The following is a 14,116-nucleotide window of genomic DNA, read 5'->3' as shown; positions in this document are numbered from 1 at the left end:
ACACACACAGACAGACACACACACACAGACACACAACAACCACACAGACACACACAGACACACTCAGACACACACACACACACACACACAGACACACAACAACCCCGATAGGAAACACGTGTTCCCAGATAATGAAGGAAAAACTGACTCACGATCATCACGTCGTCACCGACTCGCTCTCATGTCGCTCCAAACCGTTCAAACGTGAAACATGCTAGATAATATTGATCAGAATCTTTTATTTATAACCTCAATCTCAATATCATGATATTTTATGTCATAATTTCGTCTTTTTAATCTCGTAATTTATAATAATAATAATTTTGACTTTTCATCTCCAAACTTGTATTATTTTCACTCTTCCAAGAAACAAGTTAGATGATATTAGTCAGAATGTTATTGTTCCATAACGTCAATCTCCGTCAATTTAGATTTTTTATTTCATAATTATGACCTTTTATTTCAATCTCCACTGATAATTTTAACTTTTTTCTCAAAATCGAAAGGATGACATAAGTCATAAAAAAGTCATAGTTGTGAGAAAAAAGTTTAAATTATCAGTGGAAATTGACATAAAAGGTCATAATTATGAAATAAATTGCCAATTGTGAGATTAAAAAGGTGAAATTAAAAGATTTATGTCATAACTTTGACTTTTCATCTCATAATTTCAACGTGACTTCAAACCCATATTATATTCATTCTTCCATGAAACATGTTAGATGATATTATTTAGAATTTTTATTTTATAACGTCAACCCAAAAGGATAATTGATAATTTTTTAATCTCTCAATTCCATTGACACTTTATGTCATAGTTTTCACTTTAATGTCAATTTCCATTTTTTTTAATCATATTTTGTATCATGTTCAATTTCATTATTTTGACACGTCGCTCCAAACTCATATTATTTATTTCTCCCATGAAACATATTAGATGATATTAGTCAGAATGTTTGTTTTAAAAATGTGAATCTCCAATAGGATAATTCATAATTTTGACTTTTGATTTCATAACAGTTTTCTTGTAATTATGACTTCGACTAATATGCTGTAATTTTGTCTTCATCTCATAATTTCAACATGCCACTCCTATTGTGTTCTTTCAGTCATGAAGCATGTTAGATGATATTAGTCAGACTGTTTGTGTTTTATAACGTCAATGTGTGTGTTGTACGCAAACGTGACGTGTGTATCAGTTGATGTGTGTTTGTTCTGTGTGTGTTATTGGGTGGAACGGCAGGTATTATAGATGATCAACTCATGCGGATGATGATCGTGTTATTAATTGTGTTTGTTAAGTCATGCTTCATTGTCTTCAGTGCTTCTTTCACATCAATAAATATAGACTTTAATCAGGATAGCTGTTAATTCTTAGGAACAGGAATAAGGCTGTGAGGAATAGAAATGCAGTGTGTTCAATGGATTGTAATGTTGTTTAACAACATACTGATGAAACGTTTGCTGTGAAAATGATGTGATCTACGACTTTTATACAGAGCTTGCCAATGTAAAGACTTTAAGTCTGTCCCTCACAGCCTCGTTTTACCCGACTAAAGTCTATGAGAATTACTAATGTTCACCTGCGTGATCATAAAACGGGTGAAAATAATCCCACAGACACACAATGGAGGAACCAGAACCACATCTACAGACCATAAGATCACAGAGACACGAGGAAAAAACCTCGAGCTTGTGTATATTAAATATTATTTCATATAATTTAAAAGTATGATACCTTTTGGCCCAGAAGCGGCTCCTGCACTGTGAGCTGTAAAAGTAGAGAGAACAATGAGATTAAACATAAATATTGGCAATAACCATTGTGAAATATGAAGAAAATACAATTACCATGTTTCCTAGACATTATACATTAAATATAATGCATTGCTTACAATTTTTTATGATCTATTTTTCCATGTTTCTGGGAAAGATAACAAATCCTGCCTATAAAAGCCTGATGAGTTGTTTGTCACTTTGACGCACACTGCAAAAAATACTTTATTTTTGTCTTGTTTTCCATCAGAAATATCTAAACACTCTTAAATCAAGATACATTTACTGGAGAAGCAAAATGACTGAAGATACTAAGTCTTGTTTTCTGAAAATAATCATTAAAATTAAGTGAGTTTCTGCTTAAAACAAGAACAAATATCTGCCAATGCAGGCAGAAAAATCATCTTAATTCAAAGGGAAAACAAGATTATTTTTCATTTTAAGCATAAACTCACTTAATTTCAGATCAGTTTTTCAGTAATCAAGGATTAATTTTGCTTCTCCAGTAAATGTATCTTGATTTTAAGAGTGTTTAGATATTTGTGCTGGAAAACAGGACAGAAACACTGAGGAATAAAATAATGTTTTACAGTGTACAGAAACCGTGATTATCGAATTTTTATACTTTAATGGCTGTTATATTTGCCCTTACTTTTTTGATTAACATTAAAAAGTAATTTAATTGACTACAAACACATATATTTTGAGTGTTTTATGACCTTGAGCGGTTATTTTGAAAGGCTTATAATTTAATCCAGACTCGACTGATTTGACCAAACCTGAAAATAATGCATAATAAGTTTAAAGATGTAAGATCTAAATGCAAAACACCACGTAAATATGACAAAAAGTGGCGTACCTTTGCCATGATCTGCGCTCTGCTTGTCTGCATCTCCGATATTAACCTCTTCTGTGAGCAAAAATCTCTCATTAATCACTCTGTCTGAAATGTATTAATTCTATACATTCATAGCATTCAGAATAGCATGCATTAAAAAGTTAAATATGCTAGCTGTATTTATATTAGCGCTGGGCAACAATTAATCGTGATTAATCGCATCCAAAATAAAAGTTTGTGTTTACATGATATATGTATATCTATTTAAGAAATATTTGCATGTATATACTGTATATATATTTATACATAATTTATATTATATGTAAATATAAATATTTTATATATAAATAAAAAAAAAACTTAAATATATACATGCATGTGTGTGTATTTATATATAGAAAATAGTTAGACACAGTACACACACATATATTATGTAAAAACATTTATTTTGGATGCGATTAATCATTGCCCAGCACTAATTTATTTATTAATTAATCCAAACTTCTGAAGGTGAAAGCTCAGGAATAATGGATATAGTTTCTGTTAAATGATAGAGAATGTAAACACAAATGCACTAAAGCTTTGAGATTATTGCTTACTTGTATCTTCACTGAAAGCATCAGAAAGATCAAATCCTCTAGACTGAACTGGAGAAACACAAAAGCACATGTAAACACATTTTCATGGTGTCAGACTCCATTACTGATAATCCAGAGTCAAACCTTTCACTTCTTCATCAGTATTCACTGGTTCATCAATATTCTCTGGTTCATCAATATTCACTGGTTCCTCTGTTACGACACCGGAGTCTAAGAAAAAACACAGACATTACAGACAAAATATGACATTTAGTCCAGAAAACACTGCGACAAAATAACTATATTCCAGTGAATCTCATGAAAAGTGTAAGACTGCAAAAACTGGAAGAGAGGGCAAAGGAAAGTCTCACCTCAGAATCATCCTAATCTACCCCTCTTTCCCTCTTTCCCTCTTCCCCCACTCCTTCTCTCTCATGCTGAGATCACCAACATTCACCCAAGAATCTATATGGTTTAATGTGAATAATTATCATACAGTATTACACATGTGTGGTATCATTTGAAATGTCTCATTGCGACTGGTACAAACGTCTCATTCCTAAAGAAGGAAACCAAAAGGTAGTAAGGTTTTTAAGAGTTTAGAGATAACTGGCACACAGAGGAAGGTGTGTCTTCCAGGCAAATGGCATCCTACTCTCAAAGGTGTAAATTCCATGTAAATTCCCATTGTTAGCAAATGTTTCCATGTAAATCAACCTCTGTCTCCAGTAAGTCTGGGACGGTGATTAATGCAAATTCCCACTGTGAACTCATGTTTGAAAAGAGGTTTCTGCCTTGGTCTGAGTGTTTAGGGAGATGCTGAAGAGGCTCGTGGAGATTCTGTAACTCACATCAGCCCATAATGTGCAAGGATCTCAAAGACTTCAGCATTACGTATTTTTCAAAATGTTGGGTTTCACCTTCATCTTTTACTCTTTATCTCTGAGCATTTGATCTTATTGTATTGATTATCTTTGAACGGATTATGAAATTGGCATGATACATTTACCTGACATAGTAAAATTGTTACATTTGATTTTATTCCGACTGACTCTGAAATTGTTTTCCCAAGTAGATTAAACGGATTTGTGTGTTACCGCAAGTTTTGCGTCAGATTAGTGACCAAGTGTACTTGGTTTGCAAAGACAAGAAGTTAATTTCTGTTTAGGGCAGCAAAAGTGCTGTTTGACCAACCTAAATCTGGGTGTCTTACCTCTGTTTTAATTTAATGTTACTTTAGATAAGTGTGTGTGGGAAATCACGACATGGCCAATCCAAAGCTATTATAGACAAGTAAAGTTGGTTGACTTATATTTGTAATAGTGGCCATACCTTTACTGAAGTAAAGATTACTTTAATTTCAAGTGTATGCAACCACTAAAAATATATTTGATTGTGTAAGCGTGAATGTGACTGATCTCAGGTATATCGCAGTTACCTCTGTTTGATAACCGAAGCTGACGAGCTTGTGATCGTGAGACCCGTGTTAAACAAGGCGTGAGGACCTCTGAGCGACATAGCTTCCTAATATGAACGGGTAAAATATAAGTAAAGAGTTGAAAAGAATAATCAAATGCGCTGCTTAACTATTATATAATTGACCAATAACCAATTGGCAATCTAACCTAAATTCGAGGTTGTGATAAAATGGAGTCAGATATAAAATGGAATTAAATTACTCTGCCACGCGGAAAGACAGTAACACACATCACATCAAAATTACTCACTTGATTATTTTATATTCATGACTATAATGCTTTTTCAATCAAATTCTCATTACTGTAATATGTACTTTATTTTTTAATTCCTATTATTTTAATTATTATTCCTATTATTCTCATTAATTATTTGAAATCAACAAACATTAGCGGCAGTACAACAAATACTACCATAACTTAAAAATACTTTAAAATTTAAATAAATGTTTTTTTTCATTGCATTACAGTTTGAGAATTTATGTGCTTAATTGTCATTAAAATAATGTTGCAGTATAAAAAAAAGGTAACAGCCATAATTTTTTTAATGCTAAATATACATTTTTATATTTCATATATATATATTATTTTTTGATTATGGGGTGACATGTGACCCCATTTTCATGACAATTAAGCACATTTTCCTCTCGAAATTCTCCTAAAAGTAATGAAAGACTACATATTATTTAACTTTTTAAGTATTTTAACATTATGATTGAATTTGTTGTACTGCTGTTAATGTTTGTTGTTGTTTGTTAATGTTTGTTGTTAAATTATTGTATTTAAGTAAAGTTCATGAGATTTACCCAGTATCTAATCAAAGTTTCTGTAATAAGTGTTAAATTGACCATGTTTGCATGTGTTTCAGTTGCAGAGAGAAACGCACCGGTTTCACCAGCAAAACAAACTCATTTCACTGACTGGACACTGGAAACCCCTCAGCTTCACAAACCTCCCAGTCCATCGCCTAATGCAGCATAATCAGAAGCTCATAAGTGAGTGATTTTGTTATATTCTCCATAAAAAGTGACTCTTACAAAACAGCCCTCAGCACAAGTAATATTATTAGTTTGGCATTCACATGTTGCTGCGTTATCATCATCATCACACAGCAAACAATGATATTCTTCCTCAGTATTTCTGTCTCGTTTTCCAGCACAAATATCGAAACATTCTTAATTCAAGATACATTTACTGGAGAAGCAAAATGACAGAAGATATTTGTTTTCTGTAAAATGTATAAAATTAAATCTTGATATCTTGATTTAAGAATGTTTAGATATTTGTGCTGGAAAACAACATCATTTTAAGTATATTGTTATAAATGTACATTAAATTTAGCTGGATTTATGATCTTAACTCTTTCTCGCCAAAGAGAACTGAATCTCTGGATCAAAACACAGGAGAAGAAGAAGCGATAGAAGCAATGCTGACGCACATGTAAAATATCAGCATATAATTCAAAATTCATAACGTTACAGAATGTAAAGCTTTGAGGTGTTGATGGACTCGATCTTCTCCATCTGTGTTTATGATCATCGTTCTGAATCGCATCCGGACGCAAGTTTCTCAGCTTTTCTTCAAAATGTTGCTTTTTCTAACCAAACTTACTCACATTCAAGTGTAGATAAAAAAAGAATGCATGAAGCTAGTTGTTGTTTTTTTTTTTTTAAGCAGAGGCTCTGTTCCTTCTTTTCATATATTGACTGTTTGCGTGATTATACAACAAAATATTGTGGGGAACAATAAAAGTTTTGTGCAAATGAAAACACTGTTTAAAAAACACTGGTGGGGAAAGAGTTAATAACTGTGAAAATTGTCCTATGGAAACTTAAGAATAAAAAAGTAAAAAAGGTAATTGTGACTTTTTATCTCACAATTGCATTATATCTGAGATAAAAAGTCGCAAGTACCATTTTTTTACTTTTTTTATTCCGTGGCAGAAACAAGTTTCCATAAAAATACAAAACGCACAACACTGTATCTATTTCTAATTAGATTGGGTTCTTACAATAATTTTAATATTGATTTCATTTCAATTCAGTTTCGAAGGATAGATGTGATTCTGCCTTTGAATCTGGTCAAAATGTGATATCTTATTATGATGTCTTAAAATAGGCAACACTAGGTTTTGTAACAGATCCCTGAACCTGAGGAATACGTCAATCCATTTTTACAAAGAGACTGATTGAATCCTCACGCCTATTTTTTATCATTTCCAGCATTCTCTCTCACACACAAAAGCATTCAGACAGGAAATATTCTTAAAAATGCATGTTTATGACATTTCCTTGTTACCTTGATCTGGTTCCTCTTGGTCCCGTTCCTCTTGGTCCGGTTTCTCTTGGTCCGGTTCCTCTTGGACCGGGTCCTCCAGGACCGGTTCCTCTTGGTCTGGACTCTCTGGCGTTGGTTGTTCTTCTACTTCACCTGTAGCTTCTTCTGCCGTGATTTCTGATAAAGAGAAACAGATGTTCTTTTCAGATGTAGTCTAAACGAGCGAACAAGACAAAGATCTGTGATGATAAAGATGGGAAAACATGTTCACTGCAATAAATGCTTTTCTTACTTCATATTTCTGTCTTTTTTTCCAGTGCAAATATCTAAACATTCTTAATCAAGATACATTTACTGGAAAAGCTAAATGAATTAAGATATTAGGGGCCCTATTTTAACGATCTAAGCTCATGGTCTAAAGCGCAGGACGCAAGTTCACTTAGAGCGTGTCCGAATCCACTTTTGCTAGTTTAACAACGGGATAAATGGTCGGTGCTCCCGGCGCTGGTCTAAAAGGGTCGTCTCTATTCTCTTAATGAGTAATGGGTGTGTTTTGGGTGTAATGTGCGTTAAACCAATCAGAGTCTCGTCTCCCATTCCCTTTAAATGCCAGCTGCGCTCGCCCATGGCGGATTCGCTGTTTACATGACGGAATCTGATAGTGGAAAGACCGAACGCGTCTCCAGAGCGCAGACGGATGTGCTCGTGCGCGAGGTCAAAGTGCGCAAGCAGAACATCTACGGGACAAGCCGGATTCACCATATCTTTATGTACACAATAATAATCTTTTACATTGTAATCCTTTTATTTTTAATATTTGGCATGTTTGTGTGTTGCTGTGCGTCCCTGTGTGTGTAATAAGCAGAGTGTGTGTTTAATAAGCAGAGTGTGTGTTTAATAAGCAGAGTGTGTGTAATAAGTAGAGTGTACGCACGGTGTGGACCCGCCTTTAGGCGCACATTACTAACGACAATAAATAACAACAAAATAACAACAAAAACCTTTAAATAACAACAAATATATATTTGCCATTGACTTTAGAGCAGGTTTCAGTTGGTCAATGGCTCAGTCTATTTCAGTTCCTCAAAATAGCAACGCTCAACAATGCGCCAGAACACACACCTCGTTCTCAGACCAGCAGACAAATGGGCGAACAAATGGGCGCAAATGCATTTGCTATTTAAACAGCGCGGCGCAGGACGTGAAAATGAAAAGTGCGTTGGGCTGAAACTAGCAAAACACACTTGTGTCGCGCTTGGCGCTGCATTGTGCCGGGTGTAAGATAGGGCCCTTAAAGTTTTTATGCTGCACTGTAAAAGTCTCAACTTCTTTTCTTTTCTTTTTTCTTTTAATTTTTCTTTTATTTTATTTTTTTACATTTTGTCAGTTCAAAAACATTGGACAAATCAATTGAATAAACACTGTAAATGATTTTTTTTTTTTTTTGCTAAAATGAAAAAACACGCTCCATAAAGCCAGAATGAGGACCTCCGCCGCTGCAGTCGTGCTGAAATAAGTCAAAGTGCGCAAGCAGAACATCTACGGGACAAGCCGGATTCACCATATCTTTATGTACACGATAATAATCTTTTACATTGTAATCCTTTTAATGTTAATATTTGGCATGTTTGTGTGCCGCTGTGCGTCCCTGTGTGTTTAATAAGCAGAGTGTGTGTGTAATAAGCCTATACTACTACTACTATGGCCATCCATGTCGAGTGCGACAAACTGCTTCCTGTTTTGAGCGTCTCTCTTCCAGAAATGACTTGTAGGCCTCCTGAGAGTCCCTGCGGCCGTTGTTAATTTCTGCGCGCCAGTTGGGTCTGTCATTTGCAAGTGCCTCCCAGTTGTCCAGGTTGATGTAGAAGGCCTGAAGATCCCTCTTAATGACGTCTTTAAAACGTAGATGGGGGCAACCATGTTTGCAGGGGGGAATTTGCCAGCTCGCCATATAGCAAGATTTTTGGGAGGCGGGTGTCATTCATTCGATAAATATGCCCAGTCGGATGGTTCATGGTGAATTTGTCTACCACAGATAGACATGTGTTGTTAATGTATACTGTAGGGTTCAGGGTTGCAGGTTGGGCAAGGATAACTGTCTTTTTAAGACTAATCTGCAAACCAAACTCTAGACATGCAGTGGCAAAAGATGAGCAGAGTAGTTGTAGATCTGCCTCTGAGTGGGCAACAAAGACAGCATCATCAGCATAAAGCAGCTCACGTACCAGAACATGGCGTACTTTAGTCTTCGCCCGCAGTCTGGACAGATTGAACAGTTTTCAGACCAGCGGCCCATGGGCGAACAAATGCATTTGCTATTTAAACAACGCGGCGCAGGACGTAAAAATGAAAACTGCGTCGGGCTGAAACTAGCAAAACACACTTGCGTCTATATGTCTTGTTTACTGAAAAAAAGTGAGTTTATGCTTAAAATAAATAAATAAAACAAGATTATTTTTCTGACTCCACTGGCAGATTTTTGTTCTTATTTTAACTCACTTTAACTCAGTAAACAAGTCTTAATATCTTCAGTCATTTTGCTTCTCCAGTGAATGTATCTTGATTTAAGAATGTTTAGATATTTGTGCTGGAAAACAAGACAGAAACACTGAGGAAGAACATCATTTTTTGCAGTGCATGTGTATAAGAACTTGTTAAGAACTTCTTTAATGAAATCAGACATTTTTTTAATATCTCAAGATTGATGTAACCATTTATATAACATTACAGTAATGCAATGACTCTGTTATAGTTTAACTGTGGCTATCAAAAGTTGTTAATAAAAACGTTTTGTTTCTATGTAACAAAAACAAAGCAAAGTTTATATCTGACGTCAACTTGTGGCTTTGAAAAGATCAAACTGTGAGATAAAGAAGATAAGACCGAACTGAGAGATAAAAGAATAAATGAAACCTTGTTCAGTAAGGTCAGTCTCTTCAGCCGGTGGATCAGCTTCTGAAAACCAAAGCAAGCGAGTATTCAACGTCTGTAAACTTAAAATAATCTTAAAACAGCAGTTTACAAATGTACAGTACGTGCAAAAACATAATATAAACTTTCTGCCAACCTGTTTCAGGTGCGATGGCTTTATCTACTGTACGACAAAGAAAAAAACAATGATCAGTACAATATGTTTTTTAAGTCGCACTCAAAAAATATTTTAGGCTTTGAATTGCATATAAAATGTCCATCCATTTGCATTACACCGTTAACATACACTAAAAACTTAATGTCATGCATAAATGAAGTTGCACTAAAAAAACAGTTTATTATTTATTTGCATCTATTTGATTTGATGTAAATAATCATATTTTCAAAATGCATTTATTCAAATGGCTTAGATTCAGCAGATCTGTTCGTTGTGAAAACATATTATTCACTTAAAAGGTATGAATATGACTAGTTGTGGAACAAGCAATATTCAGTATGAGGTTGAAAGAAATTGGATGTATTGATTATAAATATATCTGGTTATTGCGTATTTAAAACACGTTTAGAACAATCGCAGAAATATAACCTGTTTCATTTATCTATGACTGACAAATATGCATCACATTAAGTTTATTCAATTGTTAAACACAAGTTAATGTTATATGCAATTCAAATACATAAATCTTAAATTTAGGATTGAATATTTTTTGCATGCACACGTAATTTTTATTATTATATTATATTATATGTATATTTCCATTGATGTAAATTCTTTAGAAATGAGTTTTGTAGACAAATATGAATTGACAACATAAAAACATAATATTTCAGCCCCGTTTATGCTATTTTAAAGGTTCCTAATTTTGTTTTGGAGTCTCCTACAATTGATTTACATGCATCCAAAGTCAAAAAACACTTTAATTTTCTCATAATTAGCAGCATCAGCTCATTTCTCAGTGTCTGAAACAGTACGATCAAAGATTCAGTCTCTAAACCCCGCCTTTCTGAGAGATGCTCTGCTCTGATTGGTCAGACGGCACAGTCTGTTGTGATTGGTCGACCGCTTACAGCGCGTGTTGAAAATGAAACGGCCATTAGCAAATTTGAATTTCATCTCAGAAACGATGGCGTGGGTTTTACCGTATCAATATCGTCAAAGTGGATTTGAACAACACGATCCAAACTCTTCCAGTCTCAGATATAACTAGTGTTTGAGGGCGGAGCTAAGTAGACATCGTTCACCGACAGCCAATGAAGACCATTATGCAAATATGTTACGTTGTTACACAGGTATGTAACAAAACAAAAAAACTGACGACTCGTTTCTGCAGTTCAGAATCGAATCTTTCTTTTGGGTGACAATAACTTTATCTGATCGTTAAAACCTTGCAGACCTTTTACATTCATAAACAGCTCTATTACACCCTATATGAAAGTGAATATTTGAAAAAAAGCATAAAAAAGAAAAAAAGAGCACCCTACTATTATAAGCTTGGGGAAAAAACTAAATAAGGATGAGTTTGGGAAGAAAAATGTCCCAGATACCTTTTTGGGAAAGCAATTTGAGAATGCCACAAAGCTGGACTGCCAAAGCACTCGCCACAAGTGTCAATAACACACACACTTTGAGCAGAGCTGGTGGAAAGACATGTGGAGAGAAGTGTCGTGTTTCTACCTGCTTCAGTGGGAGCCTCTTCTTCAGCAGGTTCCTCTTCAGCTGATGAAGCAAAGTCAGGGAAATATGAGTCAGATGCATATGATGATCACTGTTTATTTGAAATATGTGTGGTTATAGCATCACTTAATTTGATAACATCGATCCTGGAGGAATGTGTGAACTGGATGATTGTCCGACTCCCTGTTATTGTGTTTAGTGTTTCACGAGCAACATATTAAACATTGCATCTGTTTTTTCACTACATCTCGGCTATACTGACTCTTACCGAAACGGCAAAAAATGTAATAGTCAAAACCACATTATTATTACAGGCCCGATGAATTTCTATGACTTTTCCAGTCCTTCATGATTACAGGATAGTTTAAAAATCCTCTTATACGGAAAGAGCAACTTCTAGCGATGGAATATTTTAAGGCTGAGGATAACTAGAATTATCTCTGAGAAATTCCCTTGATTTTGTTCATGATTCTTACAGGCCCTTTTATAATTTTCTAATACATTAGCGTCCAAAAGTGATGCTTAGGAAAATTCACATCTGCATCCTTCATTCAAATATTATTAAAGATATTGTAGTCATATTGTGTAGTTGTGCTTGCAGTCGATGTTTTATTAGTGATAATAACGCTATGAAACATGAAACATTTCTGGCCAGACTGTCATTCAAAGAAATTATGAACACATGCAAAAACAAGAGAACCAACGAAATATTAATTACTGATTATGTTGTAATCAATGTATGCTTTTTTTTTTTTTGCATACTAAAATCAAACCTGTAGCTGTAGTTTGACTTTTTTGCCAAATAGTTTTGTCCAATAAATACCTTTACCAAGCTTAGTATTTTTTCTTCCCTCATATTTAAAATATTTTAAAATATAAAATATTTTCCTTATATTTGGATGGTTTAATTGAACATATAGGGTCATTAAAAACAAACATCACTTTTGGCCACTGCTGTATATCCAGGTTTTCTACACCTGATTTTAATATTCATGTTTTTATTATATCTCCTTGTTATCGTCTGTTATTTGTGTCTCTTTATTTCAGTGATATTTACCTGCTGGTTTTTCTGTCGCTGGGTGCTCGTCCTCGGCAGCACCTGGGAAACACACACACACACACACACACACACACACGAGCTGAAAACCTTCAAACATGGCAGATCTGGGTGATGTGGTGATTTAGTTTTGTTCAGGCGTTATAAGTGTGTTGACACTAGTCTAGTATTGGAAACCTGTACCTGAATCAAGCGTTGTCTCTTCAGCTTCTGTCTCTATTAACAACACAAAAGACAATAAATCACAATATTTCAAGGTGTATCATTATATCGACTCTATGATGCTGATGAATATGCATTCTGTATGAATGCATTGACTAACAGACTATGTTACCTGGCAGAATATTCTGATTATTATTAATCATTGTAGTCTTTCATCAAACTGCATATTGCATTGAGCCAAATAGCTTTTATTTTTATAATTATAGTTTTCATTTTAATTTTACCTTAATTTTTAGTCATGTTGTTTGTGTTTGTCATTGTATTCGTTTTTTATCTTTCTATTTAGGTTTAATTTATTTTTATTTCAGTGTTTTATTTATTTTCAAACGTAATTCAAGTTGCCAAAAAATTAGTTTAAGTTTTTCATCTAATATTTATATTTTATTTTATTTCAGCTTTATTTCAATCACTGAAAATGATTTTTAATAATCATTATTTTTTTAATTTTTAATTTTGATTTTTAATTTGTTTTACTTCAGTTTTCAATTTTATTTATTTCCAGTTAGCAACTTTATTTCATTTAGTTGCAAAAGGTAACATTTCTGATTTCTGTTTAACCCTCTTGTGCTGTTCGGTCATTTTTTGACTGAAAAAATTTATGTTTTGTTTTTTTTTCAAAACAAAACTTCAATGAAACTGGTACAAAACTTAGTTTTGGCGCTTCTATGTGAACACACACATAAAAATCACGGACATGAATCAAAAAGGTAAATGGTCCTGAAAAAATAGTCACTTTTAATCTGAGCGGTCAAAAATGAAATGAATGGGAAACGAATTTCGTCTAGTGGAAGCGTTTGGCCAAACAAAATATCACTGAAAGCTCATTTTTGGAGATATCAACCTCAAATTTGGAACACAACTTTTATGGATTTGATTTCTCACATTTTTAGAGTACAACCTGTTTAGGAAAATATATATAATTAATATAAAAATTAAAAATATAATTTTTTATTTTGTAATTTTGAAATTCTATCACCTTTTTTTAAGTTCACATTTTTTTAACCTTTTTTCATCTGCCTAGTTTCGTCTTTCCAAAGAGACCAAACTTCAGTCTGTGATCCAAAGCATTAAATATCTATGAGAGTTTAAGCTGGAAATGTTCAGGTCTATGCTCAAAAAGTGAATAAATGGATTATAACTACTGCATAAATATAATTTAGTATCATAAAATCCCTTAAAAATACAAAATGATCATTATCAAACTAAAATAATTTACATTAATTTGACTGAAAGCCACATTTGGTCATTTTTGAAAGCCACATGAAGTTTTTAAAGGTGCCTTATGTA

General features: G+C 33.8%; 1 protein-coding gene across 1 annotated transcript in view; it reads right to left on the bottom strand.

The window, feature by feature from the left end:
• Positions 1–14,116, bottom strand: part of LOC311087917 (uncharacterized protein) — a 34,943-nt gene that overhangs the window by 6,462 nt on the left and 14,365 nt on the right. Inside the window, exons 6-15 of the mRNA XM_084121428.1 lie at positions 12,791–12,823; positions 12,608–12,649; positions 11,551–11,592; positions 10,012–10,038; positions 9,858–9,899; positions 6,966–7,121; positions 3,337–3,423; positions 3,214–3,261; positions 2,636–2,686; positions 1,739–1,771 (exon numbers count right to left, since the gene is read on the bottom strand). Coding sequence (XP_083977554.1) covers positions 1,739–1,771; positions 2,636–2,686; positions 3,214–3,261; positions 3,337–3,423; positions 6,966–7,121; positions 9,858–9,899; positions 10,012–10,038; positions 11,551–11,592; positions 12,608–12,649; positions 12,791–12,823 — 561 coding nt within the window. The remainder of the gene's footprint in view (positions 1–1,738; positions 1,772–2,635; positions 2,687–3,213; positions 3,262–3,336; positions 3,424–6,965; positions 7,122–9,857; positions 9,900–10,011; positions 10,039–11,550; positions 11,593–12,607; positions 12,650–12,790; positions 12,824–14,116) is intronic.

Source organism: Abramis brama (assembly GCF_963993115.1).
Source record: "Abramis brama genome assembly, chromosome: 8".
Lineage (NCBI taxonomy): Eukaryota > Metazoa > Chordata > Actinopteri > Cypriniformes > Leuciscidae > Abramis > Abramis brama.
This window is presented reverse-complemented; position numbering and strand designations above follow the sequence as displayed.